The 23505-nt window shown below is 40.7% G+C and overlaps 1 protein-coding gene across 3 annotated transcripts in view; it reads right to left on the bottom strand.

The window, feature by feature from the left end:
- cnih3 (cornichon family AMPA receptor auxiliary protein 3) overlaps positions 1 to 23505 on the bottom strand; it is a 58210-nt gene that overhangs the window by 9398 nt on the left and 25307 nt on the right. For 2 of the 3 annotated variants that reach the window (XR_004342192.1, XM_032585513.1), the window contains exons 4-6: positions 8350 to 8462; positions 2992 to 3138; positions 2392 to 2447 (exon numbers count right to left, since the gene is read on the bottom strand). Coding sequence is in view for 2 of the 3 variants with exons in the window: in XM_032585513.1 (XP_032441404.1) it covers positions 2417 to 2447; positions 2992 to 3138; positions 8350 to 8462 (291 nt within the window). In the remaining variant the exon portion in view is untranslated. The remainder of the gene's footprint in view (positions 1 to 2391; positions 2448 to 2991; positions 3139 to 8349; positions 8463 to 23505) is intronic. The other variant, XM_032585514.1, reaches the window with a different exon arrangement.

Genomic DNA, 23505 nt, shown 5'->3' with positions numbered 1-23505 from the left:
GTTCAGAGTGTGTTGGTGTGCAGGTAGAAGTCATCGTGAAGGTGGGGAGGAGCTGAGGGGAGCAGGCGAGTTGGACTCTGGTTGCCACAGAGAAAGAAGGGATGAGAAAACAGACACAAGCCCCACACAGCAGATTTCAGGCTGCTTCACTTCCAGTTCAATCACGTTCATCAATGTTTAAACCCGAGAACAGCGGCAGCCATCTTAAACTTACACCTGGGATTTAGGCTTTGGAAGTTTAGAACGATGAACTCTGGTGTGATTTTGTTTTTTTTTGTAGTTTGGATCAGATTAGCTAAATTGCTATTTTATTCTCAGACTTTAAAAAAAAATTATTCTTTACAGTTTTTAGATTAGCTTTGATACATGACGTGAAAAAAGTAAATTAAATTTGAAGTCTCAGTTGACTCAGTAGCACTTTTTTTTCTCAATTAGTCACCTTATCACCACAACCTTTAATATAGGACATGATGTTTTACAAATCAAGATTTCAAACATAAACCATGTATTTCTCTTCAGTCCAGTCACACCTGATAGCCCGGTAGACTCGGTTCCATTGAGAACCAAAGGTGTAACATTTGTTCCATTTTTAGCTGCTGTGGTTCACTTTCACACTGTAAAATGTAAAAAACCCTTTGAAAAACCCCCCATTCACCTGTGGGGGCGCTGCAACAAGAACAACTGAAGGAAATGACATGAAAACCTCAGAAGAAGACACTGAGCACAACTTCCTCAGTGTCTTCTTCTGAGGTAAATAAAATGGAGTGGCATCAGATTTTAGTGGTTGTAGGATTTTACTTTTGTCTTTGGCAAAATACCATGAGCCAGACTCGCACATTTGTTTTGGTTTTATGTACCCAAAATGCTCTTTGCTATTGTCTGCTTCCTGTTTTTGGAGTGGTCTCCAGTTCCCTTGGCATTCACACATTTGAACCGCACCAGAGTTTACTTCCTCCACCAAACAGAGACCGAGGTTCGAAGGTGAACCAGAGTTTACGGTTTCACAAACGAGTTCAACTAAAGCATACTAAACAGGGCCGGTGTGAATGCACTCTTAGATGTTTTCGGAGTAGTACCTCCAGTGTTCAACACAAACTTTCAGCAACAAAGTAAAAATTTGATCCTTTGGTACCTAACGTATTTTTAGAATGACACGAGGTAGTGGTGGGGAAAAAAAGCCTGACTCTAGAAATCTAACTACAGGTTAAAAAAAAAAATCACACCAGGTTCGGAGCACATTTGAAATTTTTAGAAAAGCGCGAGAAAATAAGCAGGGCCAACTATGTTGAACCAGATGGACCTGAAAGTGAACGCACCATCGCCTCGTGCTGCAGAATACCTGACTGATGCCGCCGCCGCCTTGGTTGATCTCTAAAACAGTCCGACATGAGCCAGAGCCGGGCGGGACGATGGGGTGAGATGGAAGAAGCAAGATGAGTTCAGTTCAAGCTGAGAGCTGCATTCATAGCTGATGACACTCAGTGCCACGACACAAACACCAACCACACTGTGACTTCGCTTCACGCTGACGGTGTTGCCTCAGAGTGTTCGCACATTAGCTGCAGAAATATCTAACATACTGCAGCACTCGATCATTTAGCATCATCCGCTAGCATTATGGGGTGTTGCTATCTTTGTTTCAACAGAAGCTGCTCTATTGACTGATGTCGGCGCTGGTATGGAAATGGATGTGAAACAAATGAGCTCAACATGTAAGCTTATTGAAGTCAGTTTCTCAGATTTCTGCCAGGAGGGAACACTTTAGCTTTCACCTTAATGTTATTTTCATTAACTTAATGAAATTTGATTAATATTAGATTTGAGAAGAATTGAATTACACAAACCGTCAAGCGGACACATGTTCTGACATTAAACTACAATAAGTATTTTTTTCTGTTTTCAGTCAGTCAGCATTACCAAATGATTTCTATTTAATAAATGCCAGAATAATGAGAAGGAGAATTTTCTTCTTTTTAGCTTTTTTCAAAATTTGAAGCGTCTGTCCTTCATCAAGCTTCACACAATCGCTTTCTGGAAGTTTCCTCCACGCAGAATTGGCATACAGGCCATTTTGGTCGCACACCTCCTCTGGCATTTATTGAATATAAATCATTTTGGTAATTTTAACTGGATTTTCTAATTCTGCATGGAAAATATTTGTTTTCAACTGTATACTTTTGGTTCTCTTTTGCTTATTTCATCATCAAAAAGAACCGCTTCGGAGCAACAATGTCCAAAATCATATCATCCAAAGAAATTTTACATAAATTTATGAAAACCACAACCCTGACTTCAAGATAGAGTCAAAATTCCCTTCTGAATATTATTCCTCCCTAAAGCCTAAAATAAGCCCTACAGAATACAGTGTTTAAGAAAAAGTAAGGATTGTACCTTTAAATGTTTCCACTGATAAGACCTAATAGAGGGATATTTCCAGGTTCCACACACTGCAGCACCCACATGACACGTGGGACAGGAATCCGGAGTGATTAATAACAGCATTGTTAGACATAGAGAGGAAAACTGTGCGTGTTATTATCATCACAGAACAACAGACAATTTCAGCAGAAACATTCAGAACAGTCAGCAGAACTAAGACCCTCCGTACACAAAACAGAATCATTCACATTTCAAGTAAGAGTGCTGCTGCTTTAGGTGGTGCTTGTCAATGAAGTAAAGAATCAAATTCTCTTGACATCACATGCATTAGCGATAGCTGGCCTACAAGAAAACATTCCTACCCTGGCTAAACTTCTGTCACACAGAGGAGGCAGCATGTGATCGCTAGAGAAATGGTTACTTTATTCAGAGATTTGCACACACTTTGATGTCAGAGCCGGAGAATCCGAGCAAACCTCTTTGTGGAGCGGTAAACCTCTTCTCTTCAGAGACCTACGCTACTCAACGAGGTTTCCAAGCCCCCTCAGATCAGCATCGATAACATACCTCAACATCTAAGAACCGCTCCGCTGGGATAAGCCCGGTGCTTACCAGTAGAGATAGTAAAAGAAGGACAGGACGAAGAAGGACAGCTTGCACCACGCCTCCTTCTGGCAGAACTTGAGCGTGTCGCCGTTCATCACAGACGCCGGGTCGTAGATCAGCTCCTTAGTGTCCGTTGGGGAATGGAAGTACCTGCTGCAGAGGGCACAACACCACATCCCGGGTAGTTGACCCGTTCCAGAACACAAGGAATGGTGGTGGTGTGAGGGGTTGGATGGGAGAGGTGACAGAAGGGAAATGGGGAGGAAGACGATGTGGGTGAATCTGGTGGGACGTCATCATGCAGAAGACCTGAGTGAAGCAAGGATGGGTGGAAAGGGAGCTTTAAAAAGGAGAATCCCATGAAAAATAATCATCCAGGTTTCAGTGATAGTTAAAATAAGGATGTACGATTAGTGCTGGGTGATCAATAATGATCAATATGTTGTAATAGACGTGATCAATATTAATAGAAAATTTATCTGATAGAATATATCAGATAAAATATATCTGAATTCTGATCCGGGACTGCATGGCATTCTGGGAAATATAGGCAAAGGAAAGGCTTTTAACTCATTGAACCTGCTACTGCCTACCTTAGCAAGGTTGGTGGAACCAACGAACTCACTAACTCTTTGGTTAGCTAGCAGCAACATGTTGACTGAGGCTACGTTCACACTGGAGGCCTTAATGCTCAGTTCTGATTTTTGTGAATCAGAGTTTTTTCAGAATTCCTAATATATACTTCTATTTAATCTTCTGTGTGAACTGCAAATAAGGATGTTACTGCGCAGTAACATCCCAGGTGGTCTGTTTGTTTTTTCTCCCCTCCAGGGGGTCTTTTTGTGGGCTCTAGTGTCCCTTATTTGAAAGTAGGCTGACGGGAAAGGGGGAAAGACGTGGCAAATGTCGCCGGGTCTGGGAATTGAACCCGCGACGGCCGCGTCGAGGACTCAAGGCCTCCAAACGTCGCGCTATCCCCTACACCACCACAGCACGCCCTCTAGCTCAGTGTTTGTGGAAGTAAACATGGATGGTATCGGTGCAGCGGATACCTAAGTTTTACCTTGTGATATAAATGGGGTGTCTCAATTTTCCTCTGAAATATTGCCACAATCTAGGTTTGTTTCTCTCTTTAGTGCAGTATTGTGTATTATTTCTTGCCTTATTTCTTATTATTACCTAAATGTCACAATGCACATTATAATAGTTACCATCCAAAGTATCAATAAACCCTGCAGCTAGTCGCTGCTTTCTGATGCGACAGCCTCCATTTTATCTTCTTAAAATGAAATGAGATCCGTTTCTTGCAGAACTTTTTAAGACTCACTCAGCATAATGACTGCTAAAGCTAATCTCTCACTGAACTGATTGAGTGCGACAAAGACAAGAGTTAGAAAAAAAGGCCAATTCGTTAAATGGAATTTTAAGTTTCCAACAAGATAAACACATTTTGAAACAGCACATGAGAAAATATTTTGTCTTTTGTGAGGTTTGAAACTGTTCAGAGGCTTCTGAATCTACGGGACTTTCAAAAAAAAGAATTGTATCTGCATCTACAGCACAGTGCCTCCCAATCTGTGTTTCTTAATAAAAATCCCTGTATGTAAAAACTAAACACTCTGTATCCCAGTGGGCTAGAATACAAATGCAGAATGCCACCAAAACACAAAACCTGGAGGGCAATATTGGCACAGCGCATGTTCATCAGAGCTTTTACAGTCCAATGAGACCGACTGCAGCCGGGCTGTTTAAATTGTAGCAGAAAATGTGCCGTGTGGGAAATTAGAGAAGAAGAGGGAATTGCTACCGTTGCATATTGCTTGGAGTGGGAGGGGTGGGGGGGGGTGGAAGGGGACTTCTAATTGCTGACAGACATTTACGACTTTGTTAGATTCAGAGGTATTTCATTTGATAGAACTGATTAAAATAAATAGTGTTACATTAGAATGCATCATTCTGTCGGTGCAGAAAAGCCTCATTTTTTTGGTGGTATAGTCCAAAAAATAAGCTGCCATCATGATGCATATATTCCATTTATTTGCAGCGAAGTACGACTCATTTCTGTTTTCATGTATAGTAACTCACGTTCATTGAAAGCTCACAGAAAATGTGGCTCGATATGCCACAGAAATGAAATGTTAGACATTATGCTGAACGATGCATCATCATTAACATGTCCTGTAATGTCAGTTCCAGGTATTTCCACATAAAAATACATGAAATACATGATTTTTTTTTAATGTAGAATGGAGATGCAGAAGAGGTACAGTGGTGAACAACAGTACAGGCTGAAAAATTAGGTAATACAACTATCATTAAAATATGATTTAATGTAGCAAAAAGAAGACAGTGAACCAAATTAAAACAAACTTAAGAATTATAATGAAAAGCTTTTTAGGAATTACAATAACCTTCTCATCAGTGCAAATTCAATTATTTTGAAAATGAAGTCTGGTGACAATTCTTTTAAATTTCTCAATAGTCAGACCGCTTCTTTTCACAAAGGCCTACTGACCTACTAGAAAGTCCTGAATGAAAGGCAAAATAACCACAGTACACTGTGAGGCATGAAGGAAGATGATTCTTGAGCTATGCTGCGGGGTTTATTTATCACATACAAGGAATCATGGATCAGTTGAGGCGGTCATGTTGCCTGATCCTGAAGAGCAAGTGATCCTGAAATGGATGTTTTAACAAGACAAAGACCCCAAACATACCAGTAAGCGGGAGCATCTTGGTTCCAGCCCAACAACTGTATCATTATAGAGCAGTCAGGCCTCTCCCTAGGGCAGGCGTCTCCAAACCTGGTCCTTAAGATCTACCATCCTGCAGATTTTAGATTCATCCCTGCTCCCACACAGCTGAATTAAATGAATGGTTCGCTACCAGGCCTCTGCCAAACTTGACTGCATGCTGATCAGGTAATTCAATCATTTGATTCAGCTGTGTTGGTGCAGGGATGAATCTAAAATCTGCAGGATGGTAGATCTTGAGGACCAGTATCGGAGGCCCCTATCCAGCCATCCATTCACTTTCTTATGCCTATCTGGGGTTGGGTTGCAGTGGCAGCAGCCCCTCAAGGAATCCCGAGTCGCTCCCAGGCCAGACAAGAAACATCGTCCCTCTAGAATGCCCTGGGTTGTCCTCTGCGTCTCCTCCAAGCAGGATGTGCTTGGAACACCAGCAGGCATCCTAACCAGATGCCCATCACCCTGGGAAAACCCAGACACCCTGTGGAGAAAACTTATTTTGGCCATTTGTATGTGTAATCTCGTTCCTTCGGTCATTACCCAAAGCTTATCACCATAGATGATGGTAGGAACGTAGCTTGACAGGTTAATTGAGAGCTCTGCCGTTTGACTCTGCTCTTCCTTCACCCCTGTAGATGGGTTCACTGCAGACGCCGCACCAATCCACATATCAAGCTCCCGCTCCATTTCTCCCTCATTTGTGAACAAGACCTCAAGATACTTAGACTCGTCCACTTGTGGCAGGACGTCTTCCTTGACCCGTAAAGGGCACTCTACTCTTTTCCAACTCAAGATCATGGCCTTTAGGGTCCTCTGGACTTCATAAATTGCTACGCCATTTCTTGCAGCCATGTCCCACAGGGGTTTGTGGAAAGGTCTGCCACCTTTATGCACACTCAGACTACACTGGGAAGTTTCCTTCCAGAACTGTCAAACTGTTCTCTGGAACAAAACCTTCCCAGAAACATTTGTAAAGTGCAGATGAACACAGTGATGGTATGTATGCATATACACACACAACCTCAATCAGCTACCCTCCCCTTGAGAGTCGCCTTGTCAATGTTCCATCTCACACGCATCACTCACAAGCTTTCTCTTTCCCCATCTTGCTGCCGTTGCTTGCCTCATATCATTCCCTCCTCTGTCTCCGCCTTCCAGCCTCCTTTTTTTTCTTCTTGTCCTCTCATCTCCCAGCTGCGGCATCTGTAGCCGGTGGGCATCTGGCACAGTTTGCATTTAATGAGACAGCAAGATGTTTTCCTCTCCTCCCGTCCTCTCCTCTAGTCTAAGCCTGAGCCAGCAGAGCACATGAGCTTAAATCAATCAGACTGCCAGGAGTCCGGGCCTAACCCGCTGACCGGAGAAGAAGAGAACAGATAAACAGGAAACAGCAAAATATGAACATCGATGACTGCTGCCTGGCTGTAGGACTCCTAAAGCTGGTAGCTGCGTCGTTTGTTACACTGACACTCTCATTTTAAATGTCAGCCTATTCCAGGTCTTTAATTGTCCTCAGACATATTGTAGAGAGGCAGAAGTGACCTGCTGATAACCCTTGAACATTGCAACCACAAACTTTTTTTATCAGAATGTTATGTGAAAGGCCAACACCAAGTAAGGTTTAATTATGAAGTGGAAGGAAATTGCAACTCTTCTAGGACTTAAACTGGATGGAGACAGTATGTGGATACCAGTTTTTAAGTTTTGTCACAGATTTCCTGTTGGACTTTGATTGGGTCATCCTAACAGAAGAGTATTGTTTCATTTAAATCAAACCAAACAATAGCTTCATAGCTGTAGTCGTATCGAGAGGTTAGGAATAGAATACGGAAGCGTATTGCTATCACGGAGAAAAACAAAAATTCTAGCGCTATCATGTTTTAAGTGATACTTACAGTATCTTGTATAAACGTGATGACATGTTGTATAAATGTGATGGTTATCTTGTTTAATAGTGATCATTTCATGTCCAGGAGGTGGAGGAAGTATGCTTTTTGTGCAGGTGTACTATGGAAGCGTATTCAGCAAATACATCTGAACCTCCGTTTTGATTGAAGAAGCTTTCATTCCATAACAATTGCCTTTAGTCATTTCCCGAATCAGAAGCTGCAATCAGAAGCCAACTTCAGCTTCGCTCCAGACGGTCAGTTAGGATCGCCGTCACAGCTAGAGGATGGGACTGCTGTTTCCTTCTGTGCAGTCCAGTTCTGTTTAGGATCGTGCCCAGAGTGCGCAATGCTATTAATGGTTTCAACCACAATGCAAAGCAGCATCCGTATCTCTCCATGTTTTAGACCAAGCATGAAGGAAAACTTGGCCAACTCCTGTTAGCCACTGTACTAGCCTTCTCTATGCCTGCATGAAAAGCTTTCTACCGCCACCTCCTGGACATGAAATTATCACGTTTAAACAAGATAAGTATCGCATTATAATGTGGTAGCGCTCAAAAAATTCTTTTTCTCCATGATAGTAATACACTTCCATAGTAGCATGTTTGGATCTTTACCAAATTTGATAAAAATCTCAAATTCTTTAGAATGATCCTAGCAAAACTGACATGATAGAAGTAAATAAAAGTGAGTGTAAACACAGAACAAACAGATTCCATGGTTACCTCCAGGTGTTGTAGAAGAGGAGGGGGATGTTAAGGCCCACAGTCAGCCACTCCTGGGCACACAGGAACATTATGCAGAACAGCCCATGGATGGAGTACTCTGGCAGCACCAACTGGAAGGCAGGAGCAAAATACAGGAAGTGTTAGATCATTCTGGAGAAAAAAAACAACATTTTATTAGTAGTACTCATGTCACGTGCTTCTTTTTTCTTTTCCTTCTTCACACCAACACCAGCAGCCAGGTCATGATGTAGCAGCCAATGTTCAATTCACAGCTATCTCAGAAAACACTTGGCGTTCACACTAACAGCCTAGTTTGGTTTAAAACACTGAGAAAAGACAACGACTGGACCTGCTGCTGGACCACAGGCTGCAGGCTTTAACACACCAACTACAGTGAACCCAGCACATCACAATGTTGCAGGAACTCTTGTGAGGACAACAAAGGAACAAACATGCCAGTAGGTGGCAGTAGCAGATTTGAGACCAGCCCCTTGAACTACACTTTGCTTTGTAAAGACTGTGGACTATTGGCTGTTGAGAAATGATGGCTTCCTGGAGGCATGGACTCTGCTGATGTTATAAACTCTACCCAATCTGTAATGATTGATGTATGTAATGACCTCGCTCGGTGCTATGAAGCTTACCAGAAATTACCTGCACTGTAAACAACCATCTTCTACTTTAAAGAGAGACATACAGAGCAGAACAAAGGCGGTTGTTCATGTTAATTCAACATTTGGTAGTGTGGCCAACACAAAGTGATCGGCTTCCTTCACTTCCTCCGCTGCCATTGGTAAAACTACAGGCAGACTACAATTCTAAAACAGAGCAGAAAATCGCCATCATTGTTCACAACTTCTTCTTCTGTTCACTGATTGGCCTGGTATGAATTCTAACCGAGGGAATCCAAGTCAATGGGAGAAAGCCCAGAGTGTCCATGACGCGAGGTTTTAATCCAGTGGATTTACACAGGAAAGCAATGACCAGGCTATATTTCTGCTAAACGTCCCCAAAGAATCAAAAACACATTTTAAATAAATTTTACAAGTGAATATGTTTAGCCTATTGTTGAATGTATTCTTTGATACACCCATGTGAGAGTTTGGAGTATTGATTAATGAGTATGAATTTTTATGCAGGTTTTAAAATGACGTTCAATGTTGGCTGTAGTATTAATATTTTTCTTTTAAATCTTACTTTTTCTACATGTCCGGTCTCTGCATATTAATCTATGAATCTGTTGAAGCCGGTTGCTTACATGTGCAAATTCTGTTGAAAACAGAGACAATCATTTCTTGAGTACATACATATATATATATATATATATATATATATATATATATATATATATATATATATATATATACAGTATATACTGTATATATATACTGAACAACTACTAGTGACAAGGTTCAGCTTTAAAGGCGGTCTTGAATCCCACATTACATTGTGTGGTTTAGGTTCAGCCTTGCAAACCCCTGTGAACATCTTAAATGTCCATTGAATTCTTCCGCAACCTTTTTCACCAAAGCAGTTCATGTGATTCACAAAGAACGCCACTTCAGTGCTCATTTATATTTCACAGTGCACTGGGCAACACATTGTGTTCGCCCGGCCTCGAACATCACAGAGTAAAAAGGCCGGGGTTCAGATGCATTATTCAGACGGCTACATGTTCACTAATAACACAAAACGCGTTTTAAACTGAACGCCTCTTCAAGTGCAGGAGGGCAGAAAACCACAGCCTCGATGAAAACTAAACACGCCTGTCTGCCTTCACACGCACAGCCAGGGCTGTGAAAAAGGATTTTACCCCCCACAGAGTTCTGCTGCTTTTACTTGTTTTGTACTTCAGATCATCAACCCACTGACCACAACCAGGCCGGATTATCTGCAGAACCTGTTGGACAACAGAAAGTAGGCTAAGGAGCTGCGATTCCATTAACCATAAAATTGTGCACAATAAAATTACAAAAATAAATGTGCATAAAACAAGGCAATTAAAAAAGAAACTTCTGGTTTCTGTCCAAAACTAAATGTTGGCGCGAGGATGAGGTGGCTTTTTCTTTGACTGTATCAAAACTGGTTTATTGCGCAAAACTGCAATGGAAACTTTTTCCCATCACACGAGTCACATGATCAACAACCAAATGTTGCTGGTGGCGCAAACCATGAAGAAGAAGACAACAGAAAGTAGTTAGATCATGGCATATTTTTGAATGACTTATCATGTGAACAAACTTATTCACAGGTGATTTTAATTGCGTTTCTAATTTAATGGAAACACCACAATTGTGAAATTATGTTTTCTTGACATTAACAGAAAATTGACAGAGTTTCCATTTTTGAAATGGAAACAATGGTCTGCTACTGGTCCCTTGGAAAACTGTTCTTTGGACGGCAAACACTTTTCTGACCCTGACAAAGGCAGGAAAAACCACAGCGTCATACAAGCAGTACTTCCCCAAACCGTCTCTCTCATTTAATTGTTCTAAAAGTACAGGTGATTAGAGTGAGGATAGCAATCACCCTTTTGTTTAAATCCTTCTTTCATGGTGCAACAGCTACTCTGATGACGGTAAAAAGCAGGCACAAAGAATGAAAGGAAAGCTCTGAGGCTGACCTGAGCATGTGGTGGAAATAGCTCCGAGTCTCTGGACAGAAAGAAACATGAACGGAAGAAGTGAGAGACAAATCATACCGGGGAAAACAGTGGTGAGATGACCTTACAGGGATAGCTTTCATTTAACTAGCGTCTATACAACCACAAGGGGTTTCATGGGATCCTGGAAGAACCTAAAACATCATCCCAACAGTTATTTTATCTCCCGATAGTCTAGCTGAAGAAGCTAAGGGTGTTTTCACACCTGATAGTAGACTATCAGGTGATATCATCAGCATAGCAGTAAAGGAGTATCCAATTTTATCTGATTATTTTATCAATTGTAACCATTTATATGTATACTAAACAGAATTTGCCAATGAATTGGTCCAAGCACAGAGCCCGGTGGTACTCCACAAGATTTATCATTCACATGAACAAACTTTAATCTAAGGGACAAATGAGATTCCTTGACCAGTGATGTTTCAGTGCTATGATGACCTCTTACTAAGCTAGTTTAGGTAAAAAAAAAAAAATGGTGTAAAAAAAAAAGTATGTTATACACCAAAAACTATGATATAAAGATATTTATACAATCTTTAAAGAATCAGTCGACATCACAAGGTGCAAGGCTGAAAACCATCTGTCACTGTCAGCGCTGCAATAAAAACAGCAGATATGTGGCTGAAGCTTAGAAACCAGCTGCTCTGAACGCAGTTTGTTAGCAGCTCCACACATTCAGCGTGAAACCCCAGCTCATAAAGAGGAATATATTAACGGCCGCAGGCCTTCTCTATTCATATTCAAATGCTTCCCGTTCGGTGTTATTGGGGAAAACGAGATCAAATGTCAGACTTCTCCGAGCCTGCCATCTTTTGTGATGAAACATTCCTGCAACATAACAATAAACCTGTAGAGGAACTGCATCGCTGAGGATGACAGCTTCCACTAAGCACTTGATCATAGCATCAGCCTGGTCTTATTGGCTGCAGGGTGGGATCCATCCATCCATCCATCCATGCATCCATCCATCCATCCATCCATCCATCCATCCATCCATCCATCCATCCATCCATCCATCCATCCATCCATCCATCCAATCAGTTAAATGTGAAATACTATTTTAACTTTTTATTTATTCAGGGAAAAAAAATATACCTAAACCATCCTGGTCCTATGTGAAAACGGAACTCCCCGACCAAATCTAGTAATGGTGGGGGATGTGGGATACCCATGGCTGCAAAAACACCCTCAAGCATTTATATTGCCATTCCATAACCTGCACTTAAAATGTTATCTTCTTTACACAGAAAATTCTAAAATTGAGAGAATTCCAGTTTTAAAATGACTAAACTTAGAAAGCGTTAGCTGGACTGATGGTCTGTACAACCGGCTGGCCAGGAGGTTTAAGGGAAACACAGGGAACTGCATCATCATCATCATTTTTTGCTCTAAACACAAACTTGGACGTGTTGCAGTGCGGCGTGCCAAGACTGAACAGAACATTGGACTTCAGCCAGGGGTAGTTCCTCCAGAAGGACCGAAAATAGAACAACACTATTAATGTGTTTTAATGAAGGATGCCCAGCATACATTTTGTGCAATGCTTTAGATCAACCCCTGCTGAGTTTATTTTTATGCCTTATTTTGTTCCATAACTTGGCTTTATATGCACCATGATGAATGATGGTCAGATGGACCTTAGAGAGGAGCCAGGGTTAAAAACTGCTTTATGAAAGCAAAAAAGCTCCAAAACAAATACTACCAATAAAAATTACTGTAGATGAGTAAATGTTGTTTTCATTCACATTGTTCACTAATGTCTTTATGATACATTACAACAGATTAAGAATCATGGGTTCATTTACATTCCACTGGGATTGGGAGGCATTAAAACAAAACTGCTTCCCAACTTTACAATGATTGGTTAAAAGTAGAGACAGACTTCCTGTTTCTCTTCTTCCTCCTTGTGGTCCTACTGCCATCTGCAGTGCTAAGACCCGCCTCCTGCCTCTGATTGGTTGTTTCTGACAGAGGGTTGTATTTCTGCAGATGGCAGTAGAACCACAGGGTGAAGGCTGAGGAGGTTCATTTTTTCACAGATTATCTCTCTCATGTTATACTGTCAGGACACAGTGACACTTTTACCAAATATGTATAAACCACATTTTTTGAAACATTATCTACTGCAGCTTGTAACCTGTAGTAGTCAGTTTCAACGGGAATCATAACTCTGGTTCCTCATTTCTCCATCCAGTCAGTCTGGACTTCTGACATCTTTTTCCGTTCAGAGAAAATCCTCTGTGCTTGTTCTCTTCCACCGGCTCTTTCTTATTTTTTCCCTCTCATTACCCCTGCCAGAACCTCTGACTGCATATCACCATCCAACATGGTAAACGAGAGCTCCCACCCACGCTCCTTTCAGAGCAAAAGTAGAACCTGACAGTTCTGCCACCGCTCGCCTCAACCTCTTCAGGTCCAATTAGTGAGGCCACCCACCACGGACCAAGAGAGGGAGAGGAAGATCTGTCCTCTACGCCACTTTTTCAGCCCGCTCCACTCAGAGGGACGCGGTGTTAAGAAGGCGGGGTCACAGAGCAGCGTTCCGTGGCTAACGAGGGTCACGTACCAACAAGGGGATGAAGAGGATGAGGAGAAGACGCGGCCGAGCAGACCCACCGCTCTCCGTCCACATCCCTCACACTAATCCCTGCTCCGTCTACGACCAGAAGGTGCAGCAAAAATATTTAATCATTGGCTGCCATGCTTCGATTTGACCAGCAACGCTATTTATTCTATGAATAGAATATACAATATTTATAGATATATAAATGTATAGATATTTATATATCTAAATTTAGATATATATTTATATCTAAATATAGCATAGTGCTGTCTATGTATTATGCTAGCGGCAACAATTGTTGCCACGCTTACATTCACTCTTCTTATGATCAAAAGATGAATGAAGGGATACAATTTTATTTATATAATCAGAAGAAGACACTTCAAAGAACATATGTTCAAAATATTGTATTTATATTTGTTCATTTAAATATTTGTCTGACCTTCTCTTGTACAGGTTTGTGACAGACTTTGACCTCCAGCATTACAGGCAGGAAGTAAAGAGGTCTGGTCATGTGACCTTTCACACTAGATACATGAAATTGATATTGGAATATTCAAAAATAGAGTAGACACATTATTCTTTTATTTTAAAACTTCAATTAGCTGCCAAAAGTCAAAACTATTATTTTAGAGCTTCCAGAAGTTAGAAAAAAATGTCTGGCAACAATTGTTGCCGGTGGGATTAAATGGGTTAAGTGGACTTAATTGCGAAATGTCAAGTTGCGCGTTATATGGTCAATGCATCCGCAGCTGGGGATGAAGGATTTCAAAATTGTCATTTCTTGCTGCTTGAGGATAAAGGAAGTTCCATTTTAACTCCTGGCTGGACATCTTGTTCCCTCTGCTGGAATTCAACTTTCATCTGGATGTCACTTTGACAAGCACTGTCAGGGTTTGGGAACGCATACGCGTCTCCATGGCAACAGCATTTCCTCCCACACTGCAAAAAAAAAATAAAAACACTGCTCAGTTTACCCTCAGGATTCATAGGATCAGATGGCAGCCAGCGGCCCAGTGAAAGTTTAAGCCATCGGAATAAGGAAGGACAGAGACGAGCATGGAGCCGCCACTAAAGCCTGGCCGACACGGCAGCAGGCATGCAGCTGAAAGGCACAGATGCACAGCAGCTTCCTGGCCAAGCAGGAAACATATGCTGCTCTCCTCCTATCCAGTCTGCCACACTCAGCCACCTCTCATACGCCGCGCTTTCCCCGCCTTATCGTTCAGTTTGGATGAAGCTCTGGCTGCTCATTTCCTTTTCTGCACGGCATCAAAAAAAACAAAAAACTACAAAGATGATCGGCTTGACCAATTCAGAACGTTTGTAATTTAACTAATTTGCTCTCCAGATACGACAGCTTTTAAATGATTTATATGTGCCAGAGGTCCAGGGTTCGGTTTGATGTTTCCACAGATGTCCAGTGAAACGCAGTGTGTTTGTCACTTTGATGTGATTCAATTAAAAGCTGACCAAGTGAAAATGAATTCAACTGAAGAGTCAGAACTCAAAGAATTGTTAGAACCACACGAAAGACTTCAGCGCTTGGAAACAGAAAGGAGGGAACTCTTCGTCCTGCCCAGTTAAGATCACAGTGCAGAGAAATGCACACGAGCTGCAGCCATACGAAAAGAATCCATAAAAATATTCCTTGTTTTTACAGTTTTTGCTCTACATGAGATAAGGTGGCCCTGAAGTGCAAACTGCTTCAACAAATCACTAAACACAACTACAAATTAAAAACGCACAACAACATTATCAACACAGAAGAGGAAGATTCCACTGGGAAACCTAAGACATCGTTGATTGGACGATTTTACTTTTATCTTTAGAACCAGAAACTTTTCTGGCATTTGCTCTTTCTTTGTTTTGATAATCAGAAAAACGGCCCCAGCATTTTGTTTGCCCAAAGTGTGAAAAAGAACAAAGCTGGCATTCATAGCCTGTCCCAAATCAAAGTGTTCTTGGATAGCGGTGGCTACGTTTGCATCACCGCTAACATTCATATTCTGAACAAACGCATTAACGCCAGAATATATTATGGTTCTAAAGTCAAACATGAATCAGTGATTGGACAATGTTGTGTTTTTTAAAATTTGTCACTGAATATGTTTTTGAATATGTTGTATTTTTAAATTTATACTGCCATTTACTGATTTGTTTAAGTGCTTTGTACTTCAGGGCCACCGTACTAAGGAGCCGAATCATAAGACACAAGCAAACCAAAACATGGATAGTGGAACACAACAGGATGATGCAAAGGGATAAATAATAATAAAGGATGTAACATAAATAGAAATGCTAAAGACAATGTCAGACACCCGGATAATAATAAACAATAAATAAAACAGAACTATGAATAAACAGAACATGTTGGAACACCAAACACCCAGAAATGATGACATAGGCTGAGTGAGTAACTACCAGTTAGCGCTGATTGACTCCAGATAACAAGACCGAGGGTTGAAATAGAATCAGAAGTTGCTTCACTGCTTAAAACTATAATCATTAACTTTATTTACTTGTATTTTACCTATTTTAAATATATACAGTACAGACCAAAAGTTTGGACACAACTGTGTGTCCAAACTTTTGGTCTGTACTGTATATATAAAAATATCCTTCTAAGATGTAACTACTGTAGATTCATTCAGAAACAAGTTACTATGCTCCAGAAAGCATGTTCCACATTACATTTGACCCATTGTAAGGTTCGGTCAGCTTTCCTGTAAGATATTCAGTAGTTCTGAGCAGCTGCACTCACAGCCACAGGGCAGAAATCACAGGCTTGAAACTTGACGAGTCTTTTTTTTTCTCCAAGTTGATGAAATTCATTGAAATCCGTGCAGACAGTTGCAGTAAGCAGTCCTCCACCCAGCCGGAGACAAAGTATGCTCAATGGGAATCAGTATGGAGAAAAATAAATAGCCTCTTTATTCCAAATATTCCTGCTCATTTGAAAATTTCACGTTGAAACAGCGGCTTTCTTTGTATCGTTTCTGATTCGACAAATTCAAACTTATGTCAAATGTTTCTTTTGTAGATATCTCCAGTGATTTACACTAAGAAGAAACCTGTTCAGGAAAATAAATGATTTTTCAAATGGCAAAATTATTTGTTCCAGAACATAAAAGACCAGAAGCGGAGGCTCACTGCCCAGAGTGCTGCTGTGTCAGAGGAGGTATGACGAAATGCTACAAGGAAAAGCTATTCTATAATATACAGTACATCACCATGAACAGGGTTTTTAAAACATAATGCCGATAAACAATGTTTTCTGATATTGTGTTAAAAGTTTATATTTCACTAAATACCAACCTCCTCCACTCCCCCTCCAGGCAAAAGATATACCAATAGTTGATATCGGTACACATTTAATTATCGGACCGATACCGATCTGTTGAAAACTGACTCGGCCAATGCTAATGTGAGAGCTGATGAACATAATTTTTTTTGACCATATTTAGGTCAAAATGAACTTAAGGACAAGTCCATCTGTGAAACAACAATGTCTATGAAATTCCAAGTTTGATAATAATTGTAAAGCCACATCACGCTTGGTGCTGGATGAAAAGTTCTGTTGCATTCTCAGGATTTCCTTCTCTCAGCTCAGGACTGCGGCTCTTACACTAAAACATAATGATCACTGGGATCCACTGCTGAAAAGAGTCTGTGAAAACTCTCCTGGGATGTGCAAATTACTGTAATTAAGTGGAGCCCTGAGGAACATCGTGACAAATGACCCAGATATTGTAGCTTGTGATTTTAAACGACTAAGAAGACAATGCTGGTTAATTTTCCTAAGCAACTGCTCCAGGGCTGGAGCGGCTAAACCTCCATCTAAGAATATCTTTGCCCTGAACTAAAACACCGGCTCTCGCGGTGCTATTATCTACTGTGAATAAGGCTTTAATAATCATCATTGAGAGAGAGAATATTCACAATAAATCATAATTTATCTGTATAATCATAGTGTTGCTCTCTTGGCTCTTGGTTCTTTTTCTGTGTCTAAGCTTTGGAAGAAGCTCTTGAGCTGAAGAACAAACGATCTAGTTTTGACGTACTGTAATGTAAGCACTCATTTTCTTTCCCCATAATTTGAATTTAAATGTGCAACAAAGAGCAGTTGTGTCTCTGATTCAGAAAACTCCTACTGAGAATTGGAGTTGCTGTGATTCGTGAATTAGCAGTGCAAGTCTATTACGACGCATTGTACAAATACATATATGCAGTTTATGCTATTAGACAACAGAGGACTGTCTTAACGATTGGATGTTGTACAGTATTTTGTGTATTTAATAATAAGACTATCACCAGATGAGTAGACGAACAGTTTATGACAGATACTTTCTCTGTTATCCAAGCAGCAGCCATGTTGGACTTTGGTTGGGCGGTAACAAAAAGCCTCAAACTTTCCAACCATGCTGCATTCCCTGAATGTTCAGCACATTTGCATTATTGCACAAGTTATCTGTGCTCAGAAAGGTAAAAGACGGAGCTCCACCTGGAGACGGATGTGACCTGCGTGCCGGGCACACACTCTGACCATGAGTCAGCCGGAGATGAAAGGAGAACTGGAGAAGAGGAGGGATGAAGAGGAGCTTTGTACTGAAACTTCAAATAGACTTAGAGCCACAAAAGGAACCTGACATTTGTGCATTTTCACATCAGACTGCGTGGAGCCGGAACACGAAGGAAGCTTCACCTCAACAGTGATGCGAGCAGGAACGAAAGGAAGGGAGGATGAGGAAACGTAAATGCTGCTTTCACCAACATGACCAGAACAAAATGAGAAAATAATAATAATCTGATAATTAATACAGCTTAATTTTTTTTTCTTGAAAAATAACTACACCTCAAGCACATGCTGGAATAGAGATAATTTATTCTTGTAGTATTTGATTGGAAAAGTTTAAACCAGGTCAAAGTTCAGAAGCTATGCTGACTTCCAACATGCACTGATGGGAAAATTTAGCCCACTTTTGTTTATTTAGTCATAACTTCAATTCACTGAGGTTTGGAGATATTTGCTGGCCTATTATTCTCTAAAAGGTCCCACAGGAATTTAGCAATCCTGGCATCTGGGTTTTGACTGGACTATTAAACAAACCTAAAGATTGCTGGAGCATTACGTCTTTAGCCATTCTGTAGTAGCGTCATTCATATAATCCATCGTTTGAATGGTATTCATGTCATGATTCTTGGGATTCCTGGGCTTTATTTCTGTACATGGTGAGTTTTTTCTCTCCTTAGTCAGGCTCCATTCAGTCATTGTTTCCATGTCTTTCTTTTAGCTTGAACAGCAACCATTCCTCAAAAGTTCACTCCACCCTCTTTACATCAAAGGCAGCAATAGCCTCCACAGACTTAAAGCATTTCTTCAACCTAAAGGTCTTAGGGTGCGATCACACCAGCCCTGTTTAATCCACTTTAATTAATCTCGAGTTTGTTTGCCTAGAAAGTCTGTTTCTTTAATGGGGGATGTGAAGGTGCAATCAAACTCTGCTGCGGACCAAAAACAGCAAACCCCGGTCTTTGATCGGTTGTAGTAAACTCTGGTGCAGTTTGAATGCATATGTGAATGCCAAGTGGATTGGAAAACACTCCACAAGCAAGAACACTCTACACACTCTACAGCGCAGAGCATTCTGGATAAATACAACCAAAACAAACATATGAGTTTGCACATTTATAGTATAGAAATCATACAATGGCTAAGTTGTCTTCAGAGGTTTTTGTGTCATTTCCTTCAGTGGTTCTTGGTGCAGCGCCACCACAGGCGAGGAGCTGAAAAGGTTTTTCAAAGTGTGAGGTTGGTTCGACAGTTTGAGAGAGGCATTTGGCAAAGGTCAAAAATCTGGGACTCGAACCTGTGATGGCAGCCAGGTGTGAAAACATACTTAATATGAGACTCATTTGTGTTTCAACATATATTGCCAGTTAGTTTGGACATATTTTGTTGATAAAAATCAGAATTTGAAAATGTCGTTTTGTATTTACTCTTATATTTGACTATAAAACTTGCAAAAACAGAAGAAATCTTGAAGGGGTAAAATTCAAAGATGTTTGCTGTACGCTTCTGGCTGTTAAATGTTTGGTTAGAAATGCCTTCCCACAGTCACAACATATGGAGTATGGAGGAACGCGTAAAAGCAGCATCTGGATGGACAGATGGTTGGATGGAGGCACAGCATCACAGACTAAGATCTTTACTTTTTATTAAAAAACAGCTAACTGACAACTGTGACTGTACTGGAGTTCCTTCATGAAGGATGGTGTTGTCAGGAAACATACCCAAGCAAAAGCAGCCAGGTACAGACACATGGTGTGTGCTCATCGGGATTCATATCCACTCATGTGTGAGGACACCGTGTGTCCATGACATGTGCGACGCACCACGTGTGCTATAGTCAACATACAGTGTCCTCAAACCGTCTCTACATGCTTCCTGATTCAGACCAAGAGACTGACCAAAAGCCAACAACTGTAACTTACTGGATGGACTCCGGTCATGCATAGACATTAGCTGCTACAGCTTGTTTCAGGAAAGGGCGAGACAATTGTTGATTAAACAAAAACAAATCATTTACATTTGTCCTAATTTTACCCGAGTACATTGTGACGCAGTGGATGCTTTTTGTCAGAGGGAGCAGGGAAGCTGGTCAGCTACTAGGAGGATGGACTGATATAATACACGATAATCCTGAATTTTATATTCCAGAAGGAAAATAACCCTAAACATACATTCACAGCTAAAATAAAATGCTTTAGCTAAGTGGTTCTTTCCATTTAGTTTAACTCTGTGTTGTATTGTTATCAAGAATTTAAAAAACCATGTTCCACATTGAAAAACATAAACAAAAAGTTGGATTTCTAAATGGGAGAGACACAGGTTTGTTACGAACCCTATCCTAAGGATCCAATATGGCCGCCATGTGATTAAAACGTTTATAGCTTCTGGTATACACAGTTTGCTTTGTACGTCTGGTTTGTGAATCGGCCTAATGTACAAGTTGTACCTTAGATGCATTGCTAATAGCTGAGAATAGTAATAATTGTTAGCATGCTAATCGACTACAACAGTAAGCTAAGCTTACTCTGCTTAGCTTACTCTGCCCTGCTGCTGGCAGAGCAAGCCCTGCCAGCAGCAGAACTTGTTCACGTCCTCTCCTGTGGTGGCGCTGCTCCAAGAACCACTTTTTGGTCTGCACTTTAGAGTTCAATTACACACACCTCAACCACACCTCTCCAAACGAATCGGACTTTACAGACAAACGAACTAGAGACGCATTAAAGTAGACTAAACAGGGTCGATGTGAATGAATCCTTAGTCTACTGGCATCAGTTTCCATGACAGGTGTGTTTTACAGCAAAATTATCACACAGACTCTGATGTAGAACACCTTTAATGCTGTGGAGAAATGCTAAGTGGAGATTTTTAGCATTACTGAACAGACACACTTTTGTACATCTGTCCAGAAGTCACCAGGTCAACCTGAACTCCTCTGTATGCTTAAATCACAGAGGAGTTCAGCTACACAGCATTATGCCTATACAATCTGCTTCAGCTCTCCAAAGATATTTTTAAGAATTGAACATCCCCAATGAATGTCCAAAACACTCATTGTGCGCATCGTGGCAAAAAGAAAACGTGTAAAAATTTGGGCTTTTTCTTGTCCTTCCTGCAGAACAGCATTAATATTAATTTCCTGCTGAGCAAAACAGTGGTTTCTATTTTCTCTGCAAAGGAGAGGTACCCCTCCCCCCTGTCTCTTGTTCTTTTTCACCGTCCTCCTCTGCTGCCCCTGGTTCTCTCTCTTCTCCTTATCTCTCGCCTCCTCCCCATTCCTTTTCTCCCATGCAGGTCTTCTTCTCCTGGTAGCAGCAAGCTGGATGAAGGCAGCGCTGTGCTTTGCATATAAGCTCATTATAGTGAGTGACGGGAAACTTGCAGTGTTTCTGCATGAAGAATTCACAGATGAGGACTCAAACAGTTACACATGGTCATTTATCAACAACTAACAGTTTCCTTTTGCTTAAAAATCTCATAATTTGCATTAAGATTGTTTTTTAGTCTGAAATGCTTATTTGTGTACATCGGCATTCCTCCGTTCTAAAGGAAAGAATACCTTTAAACGTAATCTGCAAATGTTTAATTCTGGTTTTTCACCGATTGATAGGGAAAAAGCTCTATTTTAGTTGGTACATTTAAAATATTATAAGGCTAATAAAATCTATAACTCTCAACAGTGGACTGAAGTTGAAACTAAATTACCAGAGCTGGCCAAAACTGAGCAGTAAATGATTGGGGCCCAACTTTTCACAGCAGTAAGTCAAAACCGAACAAAAATCAGTTTTGTATTTGACTGTAAATATGGTCTGGCCACGACTCCCCAATTGGAAGTTTTAGATTCACCTGGTCCAAATTCTGTAAAAAAATAAAATAAAAAATCTCCTTTTCCTGTCCAATTATTAATGAGTTAATTCAAAAAAATGAATCAACAGGTCAGTCCTGCACTACGTTGGTGATAAGTCCAGCAGAAAGCCCTGAGTTTTTCACATGTTGATGTGAGAAAGACATTTTTAGCTGCAGATGCATCCATCGTTACAAATGATCAAACATTCACTATGTTATTGCATCTTAGGCAGTAAAACTATAAATGCACCAGTACAATCTGATATGAATATTGGCAGATACCAGATATTGACTGATATTGCATAAAGTAAATATACCTTACTACTTTTCCGACACCTAGAAAGACTTCGCCACTGCATTTCTGAGTCACTGTCACATGACCAGTGATAAAGCATGACCTCCTCCCATCCAGAAACAAACGGCAACATCAGAAATAAAAATCAGTTGTTAATATCAACCCAGATTTTCTTTATCAGACCGATACAGAAATGTTAAAAAACAACTAATATCAGCCGATAGCGATGTTGATGCCAATATATCCAATTAATTTTTATTCCAAAACGTAATTGCATTATTTGTTCATTTACTTATTTTAGTGCATTTCTAGATCATGTTAAAAGGCTTAAGTGGTTCAATAAAAAAGAAAAATCGGCAAAATGTGTCCGATTAATTGGCAGCAGAATTGATAGAATATTCAATTACTAAAATAATTGTTAGTTGCAGTATAGTTATCCTAATAAACTATCTACTGTATAATGATAATAATTGGAGAGGAAAAAAATGTCATTTTCGACTTGTAAAAATGCTCTGCTGGTTTTAAAGGTGTGCGAGTACAGGTCCCTGTAGCATCCCATTGGTGCTGACAGTACTACAGTTAGCACCAATGGAAGGAAACTGCATTAGGATATCAAACCACATGATTATCTTGGCTTGTTAGAGTTACATATCTAACATTCATAGTTAATTATAAAGTGCCTCCAAAGCGTGACAATAAGCAGGATGGTGATTTAAGACATTGGCATCAAACACCAACTCTGTGCTATAGATAGAGAGGACAGGAAGGAGGGATAAATACGAAGAACATAGATCCAGAAATAAAGGGAGGAACAAGAAGTTAATTGGTAGCCTGAAGTTTGTTCGGTTGCTGTGACAACCCAACCTCATCGCCTCGAGCCGCGGGACTGCACATCTAATGAACACGGGCACACAGGAGAAACTAAAGACAGGAGAGAATCCCCTCAGGCTGTTATCACTGGCATGCACGGTCCAGCCATTCCCACACAATCCACAGAGAACACACACGGCTAGACCATATGCCGCTGTGTCTGTGGCAGGTACGCCAGCACAAAGAGGCGCAGCCAAAGCTTTTAACTGAATCAGTCAGAACCTGCGTGATGCCGCTGTGCCAGCTGGAGGGAAATGAAATGAATGATTCAATGCAGGATGGAGAAGATCGCAAAAAAACGGATGGAGAAACACCTTCAGAATTTCTTCAAAGGGAGCGCCAAC

This window comes from Xiphophorus hellerii, chromosome 15 (genome assembly GCF_003331165.1).
Source record: "Xiphophorus hellerii strain 12219 chromosome 15, Xiphophorus_hellerii-4.1, whole genome shotgun sequence".
Taxonomy (NCBI): Eukaryota; Metazoa; Chordata; class Actinopteri; order Cyprinodontiformes; family Poeciliidae; genus Xiphophorus; species Xiphophorus hellerii.
The sequence above is the reverse complement of the archived record's forward strand: the minus strand, read 5'-3'. Positions and strand labels throughout refer to the sequence as shown.